Consider the following 20,702-nt stretch of genomic DNA (forward strand, 5'->3'; position numbering starts at 1 on the left):
TTTTTCCTTAAGAATGATGTGAAGATGGATTGTGAGTTCATAAATGATTTAGAGCGTGACTTTTCTCTTCACCTCACACATTTCAAGCAAATAGTAACTAAAACAAAAAGACTGTGGGGCAAAAAGTAAGGTACTGGCTTCAGAAGAGTTAGAATTTTAAAAGTGAAGTTGCATTATCTTGGGGCTGTATATCACAACACAATGTCCAATCAAATTTTAATCGTGAACAAAGCAGAAGATTGGATTTACTCTCTGCTCTGGTGTTTGAAAGTCAAAGGGATTTTGTGACCCTTAGCACGAAGGAACAATAATATGATGAGTGCAACCCCCTAAAAGCAGGAAAAGTTAGTTTTAACATTGAAGTACATGTGGATCTGAACAGTCCACTGCTAATGTTGACAGGCTGAATGTTTGCTTCAGGTCTTATTGTTTCACACAGTAAAACAGACTATTGTGTGTACTATTGGAGCTGGTGAATGTTACTAAGGATGTATGTAGCACATGTATTCATTAGTAGTAGAACCAAAATAGAGCAAAAATAATTTATGAGCAAAACCTGTCTCAAAGTCTGAAAAATGTGTTTTATTATGTTTATACAGCATATTGTTATAAGTAAGTAAGTATACATTTTTTGTTTAATTCACAAAATTTTTTATATCATATCCCTTCTGCTTATTAGGTGAAATAAGTCACTAACCACAATATGACCTTTACTGTCTCAGAAAAGAGGAACTCTGTTTTGTGATGACTCTCTTCCATGGATTATTTAGCTGGAGTTGGACAGGGTTCAGTCGTGAATTTATACTTAAGTGGTCTTTTAATTGGGTGTCACATACAAATAAAACAGGAGACAAATGCAGGCATGAAAACAACTTGGGGAAAACAGCTGATGTCACGCTGTTGAAACTGGGTTTTAACTGCATGCGAGTGCGGTTGTCTCTGCAGCAGTTTGCTCTGTCAGTCCTCTAATTAGCTCATATAGAGCAAAGGAAGTATACACAACTGGACAGCACTGCTTTTATCCTCTGCTTGTTTGTTAATTTATATGTCAGCTGTGTCACTTTAAGAGAAGGATCAAATGCACTGACACTTCATTCAGGGGGACACGCATCACCGGCAACAAAGCTTTCGAAAGTAATTTACTCTGTGTGGCGGGTGAAATTAGAAAACCATGTGGGCGCGAGCATGAGATGAGCTGTCAGAAGAGGGAGTGGAGAACAGTTCAAACTCCAGTTTTTAGTCCTACTTTTACCTTCAATTTTCTTAAAATATGAACAATGATAACTAAAAGGTGCATTATAGAAAATGAGCAGAATAGAAGAGACGAGAACACGATGTAGAAGTACACCCAACATGTTCAGTACTTTTAGCAACTTCATGCTGATTCTAGTCAGCTTCACAGATTTCTACTTGAGATCTCAGTCATTCAAGCCCTGTTAGCAATGAATGAACTGTAATCATAAGTACAAGAACTGCTGAATTCCTTATTTCACAGGCTTATATGTTCTCCATATATTATAAAAACTCTTCAGAATGACAGCAAGACTGACTTGATTAGCTGACTTAAGGAAAATGAAAATGAATACAGAATTTCCTTGGTTCAGCCTTTTCAGCTGACCCCGACCTCCGCTCCACTTCGGGATCCGAACCTATCCTGTCTCATCCTAGTGTTAATATTTACTCTCTTGTAACACTCCCTCTCTAACATCTATCATCTTCTACCTTGGAGAAGAAGTGATTAAAATAAAAACTGAGAGCTGGCGAGCCGGGGAGTCATGATTCATCAGCGCAAGGGAGACTTGGCGCGGTTGCAGCCCGTGACGTCTGTGAGCCCGAACCTACAGTGTCTTAAAATAACAGGAGATATGCTGGAAAAGATCAGGTATTGTTCTTGCATCAGCTGCGTCTGTGACTAACTTGGAGAATAACCACGATTCCGACTCTGAAAAGGCATTTCCTGGGCTCTTACGTGACTTTCAAAAATATGCTGATTTGGTCATCGACCTCTCCTTTCCAAACAGTCAAGTTGCGCACACCAGCAGACATAACAAAACAAAACAAAAAAAAACAAACAAAAAAAAAGAAAGAACAGAATAAAAGAAATTGCAAAAGGAAAAAAAAAAATAGTAAAACTCAAAACAGTCAAACCAAATCCAACCAAATGACAAAGATATATTACAATTCTGTTAGCAATAACTTATTTCACATCATGCAATAAAAAAAAAGTAAAATTAAGGACAAGAAACACAAATACAAGATTGATTTCCCTCCCTCATTTTCCTCAAATGTATTGGCAAGCAAGTTAATGTCCATTCTGGTTTGGTTGTTCTCTGGATGTTTTTTGAATTCTTCCTTTTTTCAGGGTGGCACTTGAGTTCTTCTGATAGTTGCTGTTTTTTTTCCTTTTTTTTGATGAGGTAAAAAATGAGAGACTGGAGTACTGGGATAATGAAGAGAGGGGTGATGGAGAGGAAGGGGCAAAGAGTGAGAGAAGCTCAGACGTCCACCCAGCTCTGCTCCACGATGGCCGTCACCCTCTTCTCGTACTCCCGCTTGTTTTCCTGATAGAGCTGTGCGGCCTGGCTGTTGGCCGGACTGTTGGGGTTTGGTTCGTCCAGCAACGACTGTGGAAAATAAAGATGTGTGAGGAAAATGTCCACCTGTCCTGTGAACTTGTTACCATTAAAACAGGGCAGACTGTCTGATATGGGCTGAAACATTACTACTTGGACATATTACTTAGCATTTATTCTGATCGCTCATTCTTATTGTTTCCACTCCCTTTGGAATGAAAACGCAGGTTGGATTGCATATGAATTTACACATAAAACAGAATAATTAACAAAAAAAAAAATTGATTTAATAATTGAACATCCACCAAAGTAAGTTAAGATATCTTAAGTACAATAAAAATGATACCATCTGAAATGTACACATCCAAATGCAGGCGTCTCATCTACCAACTACTTGTTTTATATCTGACATCACATTTTATGCTACATATCTGGAGGATGTATTTGTGCAATATGTTAGGTTCTATCAGCAGCTGTGAATTGCTGGAAAAGACTTTTAAATTGTGTTTATGTAAGTGTGAGATGCCTTAAATAACAGACAATACCTAATATATTTCAGTAAGTCCAACGTATTCATATATACTATATTAACTGAGGCAAACATAATGCGAATAAAACATTTTTAAAAATCCTATAACAGTTACAGATCCCAGAGTGCACCATGTTAGTGCACTTTGTGTAAAGGCGGTCAAACCAACCAACCTGGATGGAGGTTAGTATGGACGACACATCATATGTGGGACTCCAGCGATTCTGAAGGATGTCTAAACATATACTGCCATCTGCGTAAACTGGAAAAAAACAGCAAGACAACACATTCAAGCTTCAGACTGCAGAGATCAACATCACAACACAACTTATTAGGTCTCTGTACCAGTGTCACTGAGATCAGTCTCTTTACATTTAGTGAAGACTCAGCACATCAACAAACAGATGGTGATGATGAATCCAGCAGGCTATTATAATTTATCCAGCTAGGAGTATACTCCAAATGATATAGGAATAAGCAGTGTTCTCACATTGCAGATGACTACAACGCTGTGGAAAAAAAAAACACTTCAAGTCCTGAGTAAATAAAAGGAGCTTATGATCTGGTGGCATCAGCAAACACAGAAAATCAATATGATAGAACACGCAGCCCAAAGGACTTGTATAAAAGCAGAACTACAATCAAAGCTAAAGGCACTTCTTTTTGGTTGTAAATCAATCATGTTACCTGTATGAAAACACACACACACAAGATCTTATTCATTTACAGCCAGTCTGATGTAACCTACTAAGTACAATATGGACTGGGAATAGAGATGAATGGGAGGAAACTGCTTGAATGAAAAGGAAAGGAGTAACTTTGAGATAATGGAGGCACAAACTGCTACCTACATCCCAAGTCCATGCATCTTGTACGTCATACACAAATAAATGTAAACTGTGGATGTTGGTTTTAAGTAAAGTGAGTGCTGATACTTTGTTCTACCTTCAAACGCATGGTTAAAATCAATGAATGTGTGAGAATGAGCATGTCTGGGCAGCTGTACCACTTACCATTTGGGTGAAACATTCTGGACACAAACCGAACTGTGGGAGGCTTGTTTGGGTACTCCTCCGAAAACTCTATCAGAAGCTTAAATGTTCCTGCAGTGACACAGAAGGGGGAGAGGAAGAAGGCAGGAGGCAGAGAGAACAACATTAAGAGGGAGAGAGTGTGTTGAGGGGTGAACGCAAGTGATTTTGTGAGGAGAATACAGGTATGAAGGATGGAGGAGGTCAAACAAAGCGAGAGAAACAATTATGTTACTAAAAATACCACCGGCTCGACTAGAAAGAGAACCTAATCCTTCACTGTGGTGCAGATGTCGACTGCAGGCTAAAGAGGAGAATAAAAGGAGGGAGAGGACTAACAAGAGAAAACTATAAACACTGAGACAGCACTTCTTATGCCTGACCTCAAGTCATAATTACAAGCAGAAAAAGTGCGTTCATGTGCTCAGATACGTGTGTGTTACTCCTTGCATTTCATGTCTTGGTTAGTGAACTGAAGCAACACACACAAGGCCGACTGCTACCTAAACACATTCAAATAACAGACAACAGCTTTAAAACAGCATTAAAGCTGACAGACAGATTCTTTAAACTGGTGTCATCGGTTTAAAAAGTGTCATTGTTTCATCAATACATATTCAATGTGTTTGTGTTCGGCCATAATCTCAGAAAACATGTCAGTCCACATACTTGTAAACCACACTGTAAGTAATTTTAGTGCAAGCCAACTTGGTATAACACAGTGGAAAAACTTCAATTATTTAAAATCCTAATCAATATAGTACTTTTCTGAAAATTTCTAGTTACAGGTGCAGGCATTTTTCTGGGTGTGTGATTTTGTGCTCCATCATATCGATTGCTTGCTTGCATGCGTGCATAACCACCATCACCCTCAGACCTTTGGCTTCCATGCTTTTACAACAAGCTGCCCTGAAGGCTCTAATAGATGGATCGAATAATGCAACTCTACAATAATAACAGTGCAGGAGAAAATTAAATCAAATCCAGAGTTTGAATAAACTGAGTGTGCACTTTACAGAGGAGAAACTTACCATCTTCAAATGGTGTTCCCACAGGCCTGTGGAAGGGAGAGAGAGAGAGAGAGAGAGAGAGAGAGAGAGAGAGAGAGAGAGAGAGAGAGAGAGAGAGAGAGAGAGAGAGAGAGAGAGAGAGAAATAAAATTATTTCCAAATTCCAGAAATCCCCACTGCTACCAATAAGGCATTGGCTGGTAGAAAACAGAACCATTACCATTTATACTTTGAGGACATGCTCTACACAGACGCCTGAGTCTTTATTTACTCAGCTACTCACATTTACACAGACTGTGTAAAGGAGCCAATTAAAACAGCTGCCTTCACGTTTTACATTTCCACTTTGACTCTGAATTAGGTGAGGAACTATTAGCAGGTCTATTTATATTTTAAACCAATGTGTTATTCCCTGGTTTGTTTTTGTTACACCTTCTTGCTCATTGTTGAGTTCTTAATGTTTTATTACCTCTAGCACTGATTTCTTAATTTGATACTACCAGTACCGTACTAAGTTTAAAGTTTAAAATCCTGTTCCTTCTTGCGTTTTCATGATTCATTCTCCTTTCATGTGCACTTTGCCCATAGACATGAATGCAAAAAGTCACTCTTTTGGTCTAGTCTTATCTATTCTTTCTTCCTTCCTTCCTTCCTTTTCCCATTAACTCTAGCCTCAACAGTGTCTCCCAGCCCGTTCTTCATCAGACACCCACCGAGTCTCTACATGATGATTTTCCAGAGTGCTTGGGGCAGCAATCAGAAATGTTTTTAAAATGCAGGAGAAGGTGGAGAATGAGAATGCAACGGGGTGGGCTTGTTGTTGGTGGTGGTGGGGGATCTGTGCATCACAATCACAGTGGCACAGTAAAGACAGCGGGGCGGAGTTGGATTTAGAGCATGACTCACCCAAAAATAACAGCGTTCCAAAGCATGATGTTGTTCTCTGATGGTGCTCCGCTCACACCGGTGGGAGGATCTTCTTGAAGTCTAGGGTAAGACAGAGAGAAAGAAACATGGTTAGAGAAAGAAAGCATGGGAAGACACACAGCAAGAAAAGCACAGAGAAAGGGGCAGCAGAGAGAGACAGGGACGACAACAGGGAGGAATCAAGAAAAAAGAAAAAACACAAAAAGGAAAAATAGAGAGCAAAGGAGACAAAGGGACTTAAAAAAATAGATGTGGGAAGAAGAGGAAAAAGAAGAGGGATGGGAGGAGAGAGACATGGATGGGAGAGAGCGTGAGGGTTTTAATTAACACCTTGACTGCAGGATAATTATCAGTCAAAACACGAACTGCTGTATCAACATGACTTCAGTCGAGTCAGGCTTGCAGGATCAAGAGCACAGTGTCCATCTCTCTGTCACGTCAGTTAACATAAGCTATACCATTAACACTCATCTGAAGCACTAATGTACCATAAAGCATCAAAGCCCTGGTGGTGCTAAGCCCTTTAGCCACAGAGTCGACCTTCACCTGAAATAACTTCTGATCGAGGTCGTCCCGAGCAGCATATCTAGATAAACTACAGATTTAAAAAGTCACTCTGATGTTTTTCTATCAATAGAAGTTTGGTTTGTTGCTAATGATGATAAGGTGAAGTCTCCAGATTACCTGTTTGGATGACCAACAGCCCAAAACCTTTACATTTTCAGCAGTTAATAGAAAAAAATTTCAGCAAAAGCTCACATTTCAGCATGATTTTTTCAAATTTCCAATTTAGACATATGGCATGGGTATTTGTCTTTGTGTTTTTTTTTTTTTTTTGACGTTCTGCGGTCCAAATGATTCATCACATACCCCAAAATAGTCAGCAATGTAAATAATCATTATCTCCAACTCCACAAAGAAACCCGCCCAGAGCTGTTTGACTGACAAGAGATCTCTGTAAAGCACAGTGCAAAAACTGCCACAGCAACAACTGCCTAGCAACAAAGAAGTCAACAAATCACACACACCGATGTCTCAGGTCAACATTTTAAATTAAGTTTCAGACAACAGCCAGTGGTTTGTTAACTACTGATCAGTGTAGGCTATAAAAGAGGTTCCTGGTGGATTGAGCCCACACAACAAATAAAAGGCAGCGAGTAGTAGGCATAAATTAATTTGTCAGGTCCTTTGCTGAAACTCAAACTACATTATTGTGTCACAAGTCTCACTCCAGATCACCAATGTGTGTAGGCCAAGACCGGAATCACCGCAGACTATTTAGGCCTGCAATCCGATGCCCAGTATAAAAGCTGGTTTAATAAGAGCTTACAGCTATAAAACAAGGTAGGCTGATTTGTGTGTCTGTGTGTGTGAGTGCAGATCCATGTCCAAGTCCCTTGCTGCAGACAGACCCACTGCAATTAACCTCGTTTACTGTAATCTGCCTGAGCTCTCTGCTGGTGGACTGATGCTCCACTCAACTTCCCTACTACACAGACTGATAGTTACTGTATTTTACTTTGGTACTAAGGATTACTGACCAGTCTGCAGTTAGCAGATTAGGGGAAGTAGTGAGCAGCAGTCTTGAGGTTCAGGGGAGAGACTGTGTGATGGTTTTGTATTGATAAATAGAAAATAAATTGGCAAGTATTTTGATATTTGATTATCATGTAAACCTGATATATATATATATATATATATATATATAAAACAAACACCAGCCATTCCCTGGATGCAACTTCTGACATGCAAGGCTTTGCTGTGTTTCTCCATTTTATATCCTTGTGAAATTAATCTCTTTGGGTTTTGGACAGTTAGTCAGACAAAAGCAGATATTTGAAGACATCACCTTGGACTCTGGAAACTGGGATAGACATTTTTTTCTCAAATTCCTGATGTTCTATAGACTGAACAATTAATTACTGAAGAAAAGATCAAACAACTGTGATTACAGATTACAGAGAAACACTCATCCTTCAACTGTGCTACGGCAGGTCTAAGATTAAGAGAATGTTGCTCTAATTTCTCATTATAAACCACAGCCAGACTAGCTCACAGACTACTGCAAACTATTATAAAGCTGAATCCTCACAGGCTGAATAAAAAGAAAGTGAAGGTAGTAAAGTGAAAGGTGATGGTTACTGGTTTCACAACATCAAAGTATTTCTAAAAATACATTTGGAGAAATGAAAGTCATGCTTTACTAAGTATAATCTGTGAAAATTCTTTACCAAAAACGGACAATAGTTTTAGTATTGTTCATACAAATGAGCTGGAAAAGAAAGGTTTCAACACCAAAGTGTCATTTTATCCAAAGTACTGAGCCACAACATCATACAAGTGTCGCAGTTCAATGACACAGATCAGTTTCGAGACACATACAGATGACATACAGATCAAACAAGACATGTTAGGCAATATCACACAGGGCTGAGTTCAATCAGTCAGCCTTGGGGTGGACACACAGCCTGATCCAGGAATGTGCCATTGTGTTTTCCTTGCCTCAGTGTGTTACAGTTTACCACCTGGGGACTGCCACAGCAGAGTAGAGTTACAGTGACACCTTATCCACCCTGGTTCAACGGCTGTTCTTAGAAGAATAGCTTAGCATCTTTTTTCCATTGACAGGTGTGTGTGAATTACACACGCGCGCACACACACACACACACACACACACACACACCTACTGTGGGGTGCCATATGGAGCAAGGAAACAGATTGGGGATAGCAGGTACTACAAGCAGCCCCTTGCCAGGTGTGGTTCTCCCAGGAAACCAAAACATATTCTTCTTGTCTTCACAGCAGGAGTTTGATGAGATCATTTACATGAGGGTAATGCATAACCTGTTTATCTACACTAGTACTTACTTGAAAAATAATGGGAAGAGATGGCAGGCACACATCTAGCCGTACTTAATGAGATGCAGCTCCCCAAGACTACACACTACGAGTTGTGCAACACCTGCAAGCCACGTTGTTGCCTAGGGGTTGACTGAAACCAAAATGTTATCTGGCTGGTTGAATGTTGCTGCCTTTAAACCAGAAAAACCAAAACGTATAGCTTTGCAGACTGCGCTGAGCATTTAAGGCAAATCCTTTTTATTTAAATTCTGATCAGAGCCAGTTAAGCCAAGACAAAGGGCTTGCTGAATTGTTCACGTCTTTGTATAGCCACGTTTCGTCCACCTCAGGTAACCTCAGCGAGCCGAAGCTGCCTCAACAGAGAAGACAAACTGATTAGGTAAATTAAAAAAGATAACAAGACTAACGTTGTCCCCTGGGTATAAAACACCGCATGAAGCCAAACTGCCTTCTTCGGATATGGTCATATAACACCGTAAATATCCAACAGTGACTTTGTCAATCATACACACACCAGATGCCGAGACAAACCGTGTAAATTAACAAGTTAATGCCACATTGGCCCCAGTCTAGCTTTATATACAATATTCTTTGCAAACCAACAGCTAACGCTAAGCTAAGCTAGTTGCCGACAGCTCCATCGGCTAACGCTGTTAGCTTCACTCAAACACAAGGGATGACTGCCAAAAACGTTGCGGTACCTTTTAAAATCTCTCATAAGCCGTCTCCTCGCCGGGGTCGACATTATTCAAAATGTGTTTAAAATAAAAAAAAAAGAAACCCAGGATCATAAACCGAATGCTATCCGAAACCAAATACGGTGTTTCTTCCGCTTGTAGCCCTTTTCTTCTTCTCTCAAAACAACTGGCTAGCTAGCTATTTATGGTGACGTCGGTTGCTTACAGTGCTGGCCAGCAGAGGTACAACCCCTTCTATGTCAGAAACGATGCTGATGTAAAAATGTTGATTATAACGCCTCCTAAATGAAAGCCAAATATTTTTCTGGCTTTATAAGATCTGAAAGACATCTGACGTGGTTTATCCAGGACAATATCTGAAATTATACTGTTTTCACATGCTGTCACCCAAGGTAATCAGCAGTCTGTCATCATCCAATGCAGGTATTTTAAACATGTTCCAGTCATAATAATATTTTTTACCTCTAAACACATTATGTAATATCCTAGAATAAACACACAAGTCCATATCGTTTCTGTGATACTTGTATCAAAGTATTTTTCTTTTTAATATCATGCAGGAAGTATTACTGTAAAATCCCTGCAGTGTATCTGTAATCTCATGATGCTTTAATGGTACATTTTTGCATCTTCTACAGCCATGGAACGATTTTAAGACAAAGGTGCCCATGGCCTCTGCTGCTTGTTGAAAATCACACTTGCACTTAGACCAAGTATTTTGTTCATGCTGGAGATGGTGCTAGAGGCTCGAGTCTAAACCCTTCCCAAGAGCTTCCTGCCACGGCAAGTCTATATATTATGGGACATTATACTAAATATTATAGGAAACTATCAAAGAAAACCAGTGATGCAGGTTATATAACTTACTGCAGAGCTTCCATGCAAGTGCTAAATCATATAAACTCAATAATGACAGACTTAGAACAGGGTCAGGGGCAAAAAAAAATGTGATCAGGACATTCCTGCTTTTGCCTGACTCCTTTGATTTTTCCAGAGACAAACACTGCAGCAGTCATTTCAATCCAAGGCTCTGGCTTTAGGGGCCACCTGACCATTTGGCCCCCCTGACCAATTGTGGCCCATATGCCCTTACATCCATGCCTGTGGTACCACCCATATAATTTCTATGGTGACATCTAGAGTGCCTGTGATACTAGATAGAGTTTATAAAGACCAGCATAATTTTCATGTCTGTTGTAATCGCTTATCAAAGGTGTCTGTGGACCCCCATGACTTACTGTAGATTGCATTTATCATACATATAAATTTATTTATAGCATATACATACTGTATATAACAATTTTCAACTTTGTCTGTTGTCATGGCAACAGTATAATTCATTTTCTGATTTCAAGAATGCACACACAGTGAGGCGCAGGCCAGTATTAGCTTCAGTGCAAGTCCAACAAGATTAAAACCACACCATGCTTGATTCACCTCACAGAATCCTGCCTTTGTGCCCTGTTTTGCCTTCTGTTTTCTGCTAACATGCCCAGATGAAAGGAAGATGGCTGCAGACATTTGGTGAGGTGAAAAAAGCATGGTGTAGACAAGAGGAGTTGTGCAATATGTTTTAATTAGACAGCCTAACAATATGATTCATATCATCCATCTTATGATGTGGGTAGACAAAAGTCTATCTGTTAAAGAGGATGCAGCTTGTCATCCACCTAATACAATCACCCCACTAAGACTTCTGGGCAGATGACAAGTGAAAAAAAAATTAATGTGCATCAGTCTAATAATCTACTCAGCAGTAAGTGGCTTACCTTAAATCTACATAATCCATCTGTAGCTAATGCACTCTTCCTGTGTGGTCCTGCCTATAAAGTGATTACCATCAAGTCAGAGAAAATATGGACTGATTTTTAAATCAGGTACTGTGGCTTCACCGGTTGATGTTGCACTGCAAATTTTAAGATCTGATTATACAGTGTTTTACAAGCTTGACTAACTAAAATGGTAAAGTGGCAGATTTGAAGTTTTTTTCTGCTTGAAAATCTCTCACTCCTGTCACTGCACTGCTCTTTCTATTTGCACACATAGCCTACAGCTAAATGCATCAAGCTCTCTGGAGGTTAATACAGCAAAAGACAAAGACAGGGAAGTTTGTAGAGAAGTGAAATTCCAAAATAAAGTGTCAGATTGATATAACTTTTGTGTGTGTGTGAGAGAGAGAGAGCGAGAGAGAGATAGAGAGAGAGAGTGGATGTTTGAATAGAAAAGAATAAAATACAAATACTCAGTGGAATTTATTATAACAGTTAATCACATTATGCAAAACATAAAAGAGAATACTACTCTTGAAGCGTTCTGAGAGTCAAATGTTTTCATGCCTTTCTCTCTATTATACTTGCAGATATGTTTGTGTGTGTGTGTAGAGCAGTGGCCCATGAAAATTACCAACAACATGAGATAACACTAACGCTTGCTTTCATGCTCGCACAGTTCTCTATGATTAGAACAATACTTGCAAATTCAACAGGCACCAATTGTGTAAACACAACACTCTGTTAGTGCAATTATTCCTGCAGTCAGGGAAAAACAAAGGAAAAATATTTGCCTGCCAATGCTGTCTTATTTTAATTGCTTGGTGGTGTTCTTGTTTTTGTTGTTGTTGCATCAGAATTATTAGATGGTTTTGTGTGATGTGTTTCTATCGACCCTTCCTATGACATCTTCCTGTAATTATTTTCTTTCCTGTTTGACCATTTTCTTCCTTTTTTTTTTATACTTAATTTCCCGTCAACAGCTTTTCTCATCCCTTGTTATTTATTATGGCTTTTGGGTTAAATTCACTTTCATAAATCAGTTATCACACACCGCATATTCTAATTTTACTGGCAATATTGGAGGTCTTAGTACATTTGCAGATTATGTTAAGTTATGCATGCATAATAAACGTGTTCTAGAGCTGATTAATTGATCTTCAGAACAAATAATCACAAGCTATTTTGACAATTGATTAATGTGTTCTGTCATGATTTTGGCACTTACATTACTATGAATAGGATATAACCCAAAGCAGAGAAAAGGTGGAGTGTAACTTTATGGAATGATGCTTGATTATGCACTGTTTTATGGGCTCATTGGCAGTAATCACACTGCAATAGGCATGTAAAGTATCCGGTAAAGTTACATAACTTTATTAACTTCTTTGTCAGACTTTTAAAATAGTAGAAATTGTTACAGAAATGGCTAAAGATCAAGAACACATGGCACAGATCAATAGAGCGTCAGTCTCACTGCAGGGCTTTAGTGAAATTCCACCCAAAGCTCCAGCAAATGTAACTCGCAATCTAATCTATACAGCTTAATCATTCTCTTGACCATTTCCCAGAGCGAGTGCAGAATGCAGCTATCAATAGACACACAACCCTGTTAGCATTTCAGTACTGTGTGAATGTAGGTCACACATAGACAAAAGGGCCTGGCTGGAGCATGAGTCTTTTCTAGCTCCCCCAAGAGTGAGGAATGAAAAGCATTTCGTTTCTTTATGTAATGCAAAACACATTTACTGTACCCCATGTGTTGGTATCTGGGTATGCTATGGAATTTTACCACTAGTTTAAAAAAAAAGTGAAAAGATGTTTATTTGGGATGACTGGTGAGGACTGAGAAGTTGATTTTAATCCATCAGGGTTTTAATCATCATTTTAAGGCTTACTATTCTTGAGGTGATCATAGTTTGTTTTGCAATTCTCTGCCTGGCTGCAGAAAAATGTGACCCCATGTCCGTCTGTCAGAGGCTGGACAAAGGCCTGGATCCAGCTAAAATAGGCAGGAGGAGAGTATCACTGCTGAGCTCAGGTGCTTTTAATAGAAAGGGCAGAGAAATCACTGAGATACTGAGAGAGAGACTGTGGTGTTTCTTTTTATCTCTCCCTCTCATCATATTAATACCATGTATGAAATGATATATGTATTTGGAGGAAGGTTATTACAAGGTATAACTGTGTAAATTATCTTTATTTGGCCAAAGAGCTGCTTTAGAGACCTTATGAATACACTGTTTAATGGTGAGTAACTTTCAACTAAAAATTAAACTAATTTAGTCAGAAACTCAACAGATGCAGTCTTCAGTCTAGAAATATTAACATTTCTTTCAGCATTCATATTGGCTGTGGATGCGGAGGTCACTCAGGCCTTTTTACCTCTCTCATCAGTCTCACTCTAATGACCCATTAGTGTCCACAGAAACCTGCTGGCGGCGGCTTGAAGACTCCAGCCTGAGTGCTGGGGCGGGGCAGGAGACATCAACGTGTGCAGCTGCCATCAGCACTGATGAGGAGCGAAGTTTTAAGACGGTACAAGCTAATTGTCTCATTAGAGACAGGTGATGTCTCATTACATCTACATGGTCGATGCCGGTAATTAAATGACACAGCTGACTGGACAAATGATGGGGCAGTCGGTTGAGCCTGCGGCCTGTTGGAGCACCTCAGTCAGATTTTAGGATCTGTGAAGGGCACCTGCGTTTCACTGATCACTGACTTTAGTGATCACCTGACCTTTCCTCAAGCACCACAATGAGATTGAGATAAAGAACGTAATCATCAACATTTTTCATGCAACTATTTTCAACCAGAATAAGATTTTAAAAAATAATAATAATAATGAAAAAAACAAAAACAAAACTCTCATGACTTTGGTTAGCTTGTCCTTTGAGGACTTGATGGATAAGAGGGCAGCACTATGAAGAGGAGTACTATAAAATATCCCTCCAAAATCTCCCATTTTGTTTGTGCAATAGCATTTTCTGGACACAATGTCCTATTTCTATACATATATATATGGTCTCGAGTAGAACAAATACAAATGTAGTGCAGAATGATAACTGAAACAAAATTTATAATATTACTGCTCATATCAATGCTGTTATGAAAGCCTCTCACAGTCTCTACAGTTAGGGGAACTGTGAAACTTTGAAGAGGCACAAAACCTAATAGAAATCTACCATTACTAAGAGTTGCAATTCATTATTCATTACTGACGCAACAACCGGGCATTTTGTAGCAATACGTTTATATGGTATGTATGTGAGGCATGAATAACAATGGAGTTGAACCCAACCCTGGGTGGTGACAGATCTATTACTACATGTTAATACACCCATAAACAAGTACATAATGTACGTTGTCTTGGCACCAAACCACAAATACAAACTATGCAGGTTACTCCTTTATTGCCCTCTGTCAGTGTCCAGAGTCACACTGGCCATATAGGCTTTGGGTTCTCCTCATCTTACAACATTTAGATTACTGGTCTCAGGTTTGTTTGTCAGACTTTCATTTTCTTGTCAAATGGCACAGACCATTCGGTTATGAAGTGGGACTAATAAAACAACACAAAACAAAACAAAGCTGGAGAAAACAGGACAGAATGAGACAATTTTGAAGATACATAATCTTCATGAAAAAAAAAATGAAAAAAAAAATGTTGAAAGCACCGTTTGTGCAAAACAGAAAATATTTATTACAGTTTCTGATGTGCTGAAATCTCCAAAAGCACACAAAGGCCAGAAGACAAAGGTAGCTGAAATATGCAATATATGCAAACATTACATCAGGCAATATATTTTGAACCCAGCACTTCTTAAGCAGAAATTATTCAAAACTCATTTAATGTTGATACAGGCTGAGAGAGAGCACTTAGCTCAGGGGCATCTGTCTTCTTCTTCTTCTTCTTCTTTTAATTAATATACTGAATTTGTGCTTTCACAAATTTAACTCAGTGGCCGGGGTTTTAGATCTGATTCAAAATTGACTACAAATTCTAACTAGCCAGCTCCTGAGCATGAGAGTTTGTTCTCGACTGTAGAAATGGTAGTTTAACAAAATAATCAAGGTCAATTCACTACCTTTTCCCAGAACTTTCAACAGCATGTAATGGTCTTCATCTTCTTTAAAAGAGACAGGGATTGTGTATGATCTTGACCAAATATACAGTCACCTATTGTCACTTAATGTTCAATACTTTGGTCATATGACGACTGAACCAGCTATAACAAGCTCCATGTGTTGATGAAGACAACGAGATCCTGTTGAAAGCTCCAGAAAAGCCAATAAGAGGACCAAGAGTCACTAAAGTTTGCATACTGTAATACTTCAGTCAAATCTTTTATTTTTCTTTCATTGAATAAAGGCATCCAAGCTTTCTGCTACTACTCATGTTTTCTGGACTGTAATGGCGTATAACTGCCTGGTTAACAAAAGGGTTCTTGCTTTCATTTTCCAAAGTCTGTTCTCAGCATGACAGAGAATAAACAGCCTGGACTTCCTCTTTGTCAGCAGCAGATGGAGCTCCAGATCTCATCTGGGAAGGGTAACCTGCTGTTGTCATGGTTTCAGGTATCCTGGAGACACAATACTGGATGCTAATTGGTGGAAAGAGAAAGAGGTAGAGGTTGTTGCTTCATCTGCTTTTTCTTTCTTTCTTTTTTTCAAATATCCATACCACTATATTTAGTCTGAAATACTAAAAAGATCCCTACCAAAAGACAAACAAAGCAAGACAGATTGATGAAAACTGAAAAAGCAAACATCTGTAATAACAAGGAAACTAAACAGAGTGAAAATAAGATTCCAAAATAATAAAAAGGTTTATTACGTACCTCGTTTCTTTGTCTCATACTATTTCTTGTGCCTTCTCTGTGTTGGTTTATGTTTTTCATGTGGCTGCATCAGCAATCAACTTCTTCTCTGTTAATGTGTTCAGTGTCTGTCTCTTGCAGTCAGTCAGTCTGTCTCCTTTTCTTTATTTGGAGCTTCTGAAGGTTATGCAGAGGGTAGTCATCACATGACTTAATGCACCGCTGATGTAATGTTATGTGTAACTGATAACCTATTGTTAGACAGCCACTTTTTTGGGGGGGGGTGGGGGGGGGGGCACAAGCTTTTGAGTACCTCCCCTGATATCACAAACAGTGTCATCATCCAACTTTCCAAAACAACCCATTTATCATGTTCTTTTTCCTCTGCCGCATCACAGGCAAAACCATATCTCTGATAGTGTTGTTTACATGAGGCTCCAGCCATTTTATCCCGATAGCTTGGCATCGGCATCAAACATGCAGTCTGCATCTGTTCGCTTGGAATTAAAAGGGCTTTTATCCAAACCTCCTTGGCACACACAGAGAATTTAAATTTAGATGTTGATCAGCAGCAGCAGGTACCCGAATAGCTTTTACAACCGAACAGGCACAACAACAGAGACTAAGGCCTGCTGATAAATTGGAGCCATTTGATTGGTGTGGATAAAAGAATCATATATCCTGGTGTATCCTGGATGGCGTGCTGGAGCTCACGGTGGCTCCGTTCTGCCACAGCACAGCTGAGAGTTGTGTTACTTTGGATTAAGCTATTATATTGTTTTTCCTGCCTTTGTCTATTACCTCTTTATGCACTGATGGTCAACGTGTCATCACTTCTATATCTAGAGACAGCCTTGTGGGACACTCTGTCATCACTGGAGACATTCATGCGGTTGGATGAAAGCTTTTCCTATGATTCAGTTTTGTTCATGTTTTGCAAAGTGATAGATGTCATTTTGTTGTGTAGGCTTAAATTAATGATATCACAGGCACAGTTCTGCATAACCTGGGGCACAAATGAGAAGTAAAGGAAAAGAAAGGAAAAAAGTATCACATACACTTTTATTATACATAGGGAATAATATTAAAAAAAATTCCCAGTGCATCTTCAAATCAAATTCAGATTCCAGAGAGACAAAAGAAATTTTCTCTCAGGAGAAAGTTTGCAGCACCTTATTTTATTACTACTTTCCCTGCAAGGCATTCTATAGTTTCTTTCAACAACATCTCAAAGTGTTGTGCATAAGACACAAAAGGCATCAAGACAGGATATAAAAGAAACATGAAGCAAAGTAAAAAAAAAAAAAAAAGACACATAACTAGGGTTTTAAATGAGTAAACTACAATACAAGGTAAGATAAATATGCAGATATATAACAGGGTTTTGGCTGAAAACTTTACAAAGAGATAAACTAAAGGCAGGGTGGTCACATGAGTAGGGTGAATGAACTGCTGGGGTGTGCCAGGTTGGACGAGTGCCCAGTCCTCTGGCCGGGGGAAGCCAGGGCTACAACAATCAGACAGCCCTGTTTGTTTCCAAAGTGATCGATGAAATGTTAATGTGGAAAACTACGATCCAGAGAATGCTTATCATGATCTAAAATAGGCTACAGGATCACGGTTTAACAGACTTGAAACTTGATGAAGTAGAGGCTTATCATGAGTCAGAAGGTTGCAGAGCGTAATGTGGAAAACAGCATGGTTCAGATGAAAATAAAAAAGAACACAAACATGACTAAAGACGCAGATACTCAACAGAATGAAATGAAATTTAAGTCTGAAACTACTTATCATGATCCAGAGGAAGATACTGGTTAGGATTTTTTTAAAATTATTATTTCAAGGTTGTAGCTGATCCCTTTTGTTTCAAGTCTGTGCAAAGCAGAAAATGGTTGCCTGTTTTCACTGTGAACCCGCAAACAGAAATTTTCAATCATGAGGAGAGTGCTCTCGAAAATGTGGATGATTAGATGGTTTGTTGTTGCAGAAGAGGCTCAATCAGGAACACAAAAACAAAAGCCACAGTAGAGCAGCAGCAGCAGCAACATGTGGTTCTACCCAGTGCATTTCAATCTGTTTTTTAATAAAGAACTTATTGACAGATGCGTCATTATAGCATACATGCACATGTCCCCTCTGAGACATCCTGCAGGAAGAAAAAAAAGAATGATTCTAAAATGAACAATGCTTTCACTTTGATTTCAGAGGCATAACACCCCATTTTCGACCTAATGCTTGATGGCTGTAAATGATGATAAGAGCACATTTCTGTAAGGAAACAGGATTCTCTACACTTTAAAAGTAACCTGTCTGTCTTAGGTTGTGCTCCAGTAGTGGAACATGATAACAAAAGGACCTCTCCACCTCCTGGTTTAATTTGAGCATACTGAGCACTGCCTCCGCCATTTGTCACCCTCTTTCATCTTGCCTCGCGTTTCATCATGTTTACAAAGGGAGCTAACAGTTTTAATTTAAGATACGATGATTATTAATTAACGTGATACTTGTGCGTGCCTCTGTGCATCAGCAACAGCGGCCTGAAAGGAAGAGCAGGTTCAGGCTTTGATCGCTGCTTTTGTTTGATGCACGGTATCAGGTTTTTTTGGGGTTTTTTTTGGTGGCGGTGGAGACTGAGGCTTGCATTTTAAACAGTGGGATAAATGGACCTGGAAATGTACTGTAGCTGGGTTTGTGTCAGCCTCTCACACACACATACACAGGGTCACACAGAAGCACACATACAGTGAAGAAACCAAAGTCACACTGATGTATTCTTAACTTTCCCAGGTGGCGTATTGTTATTCAATTTAAAGCGACACCTATGGCGTCTGTCAGCCTCTTCTTACCTACAGCATCCCTGACAAGTCTCTGGCACTGGCACCTCCCATTGAGTTATGGCTGTTACTAACACAAAGAGTCAGGTTAAGCTGTATTAAGAGTGGCCTGTCAGAGCAGAAGTCCCGCAGCTCTATTATAAAAATAAAAGATGTTTGGCTTGAGATTGTGAAAATGTGAACAGGTTTTTGCATTACAGCAGATGCTGATGGATTTTTTGAGGGAAATCACCAAAGTGATGTTTGAGATTTTGGGAACAATGCTTGTTTATCTTCTTGCCAAGAATCAGATGCAAAGATCAATACCACTCTCATGTCTGTTGAATACAAAGCTACAGCAAAAGAGTGGAAATAACAGAAGCTCACTGATTAACATGTTATATCTCGTTAGTTTAATGCTAAAAACAAAGAGTAAATAAAAAGGCAGTTTGTGGTTTTATGAGGAGTTATTTCTTGGCCAGGTGCAGTGATTTCCTGGGGTCTTGAAGTCGCTGTCCTCGGCTAGGCTAGCTGATTACACCTGTTTCCAGCTATAATGCAAACCAGCTGTTGGCCTCAGTCTTCTCATTTGATTCCACATATTAACATATTAAAGCTGATCAGCATATTTCCCAAAATGTCAAACTATTCCTTTAAAAGAGGAACATGCTACATATAATCTACAGTATGTTTGGAAAGTCTTCACAATGGCAGCAATCTTTCATCTGTAAATTGCAGTAAATTTTGCAAAGGAAATTGACTACAGTTTTGGATTATGTTACAGATTTGCGTCCCTGTTCTGTGATTTTGTGGGTTATGAGGATAGTTATTAATGTTCATACATATTAATTAAACTTGTGCTATCCTGCAGTAATACTCAGTGCAAGTTATTCACTTGAGAATCATTCCCAATTAAATGTAATGGAAACTTGTAGGGGCAGGGCACAGGCATATTTAGACCACAGCGTGCTGAGGTAAGGAGCAAAACATCCTCTTCAGAGAACACACTGTACCTGTGTTACTCCCTTTGCAGCTTCAGACATGTTGGCATGAAGAAGCTGAGACAAAAGGAAATGATTGTACCAGTATCGTTCACAGTCTGAGGCTGGAATTAATCTCTTACACTGGAAACATGAAGACAAACTGCTGAGAAAAGGGAGTTTTACATCTTATCCAAAGCTCTGTTTAATATCTGATAACGATCCATACACTGACTGTCCTCCAACAAATGGTCAAAATGAGTCTGCTTTTGGCTGATGAGGGATCATTGTCAAAAAAGGAAATCAAATGAGACATTTGCAGATGTGTAAAAATAGCTCTGAAAGTTTGCTGCTACATTCAGACATTTCAAACCAAAAAGCTTTGATGTAATGCAGAGATGATTTATCGAGGTTAAAAGATGAGGCTGGTGTGACTCTATATTTTTGTTTCCACAAATACCACAAAAAGACCAAACCCAACAGCACGACTCTCGATAATTCCCCAGCCTGTCTGTTGCTGTCAGCCCTCAGGGACTGTTTGATACTTTCAGTTTGTTTGGTCTTTTCAGAAAGGATTCTGAGGATTTTGTGTGCAAGTGAATATTTACAGCTGCAGGGAGAGTGTACTCAGTGCTCACGTTGATCATAATAAAGAAACATGCCACCCTGTGCAATGATGTGGCTCCC

At 39.2% G+C, this 20,702-nt stretch overlaps 1 protein-coding gene and 1 long non-coding RNA gene across 2 annotated transcripts; both read right to left on the reverse strand.

Moving 5' to 3' along the window:
• Positions 1-561: 561 nt before the first annotated feature.
• On the reverse strand, positions 562-9,819 carry ube2b (ubiquitin-conjugating enzyme E2B (RAD6 homolog)). The gene is made up of 6 exons (XM_018691337.2): positions 9,634-9,819; positions 6,050-6,130; positions 5,165-5,190; positions 4,116-4,205; positions 3,276-3,364; positions 562-2,624 (listed from the first exon to the last, which is right to left on the reverse strand). Exons 1-6 carry the CDS (start codon positions 9,675-9,677, stop codon positions 2,496-2,498), a joined length of 459 nt encoding a protein of 152 aa, XP_018546853.1. The 5' UTR covers positions 9,678-9,819; the 3' UTR covers positions 562-2,495.
• A 5,262-nt stretch (positions 9,820-15,081) lies between these two features.
• On the reverse strand, positions 15,082-16,422 carry LOC127143688 (uncharacterized). Its single transcript, XR_007815268.1, has 2 exons — positions 16,244-16,422; positions 15,082-16,006 (listed from the first exon to the last, which is right to left on the reverse strand). It is a non-coding gene; the product is annotated as an uncharacterized LOC127143688 (long non-coding RNA).
• Between the last annotated feature and the right edge of the window lie 4,280 nt (positions 16,423-20,702).

Source organism: Lates calcarifer, linkage group LG20, assembly GCF_001640805.2.
Source record: "Lates calcarifer isolate ASB-BC8 linkage group LG20, TLL_Latcal_v3, whole genome shotgun sequence".
Classification (NCBI taxonomy): Eukaryota; Metazoa; Chordata; class Actinopteri; family Centropomidae; genus Lates; species Lates calcarifer.

Excerpts from the sequence above, each read along its gene's own strand:
- ube2b (XM_018691337.2), bottom strand. The coding sequence starts at position 9,677 with ATGTCGACCCCGGCGAGGAGACGGCTTATGAGAGATTTTAAAAG. Across the intron at positions 5,191-6,049 it reads TGGAACGCTGTTATTTTTGG|GCCTGTGGGAACACCATTTG; the intron begins GTGAGTCATGCT and ends TCCCTTCCACAG. Across the intron at positions 3,365-4,115 it reads CAGAATGTTTCACCCAAATG|TTTACGCAGATGGCAGTATA; the intron begins GTAAGTGGTACA and ends GTTTTTTTCCAG.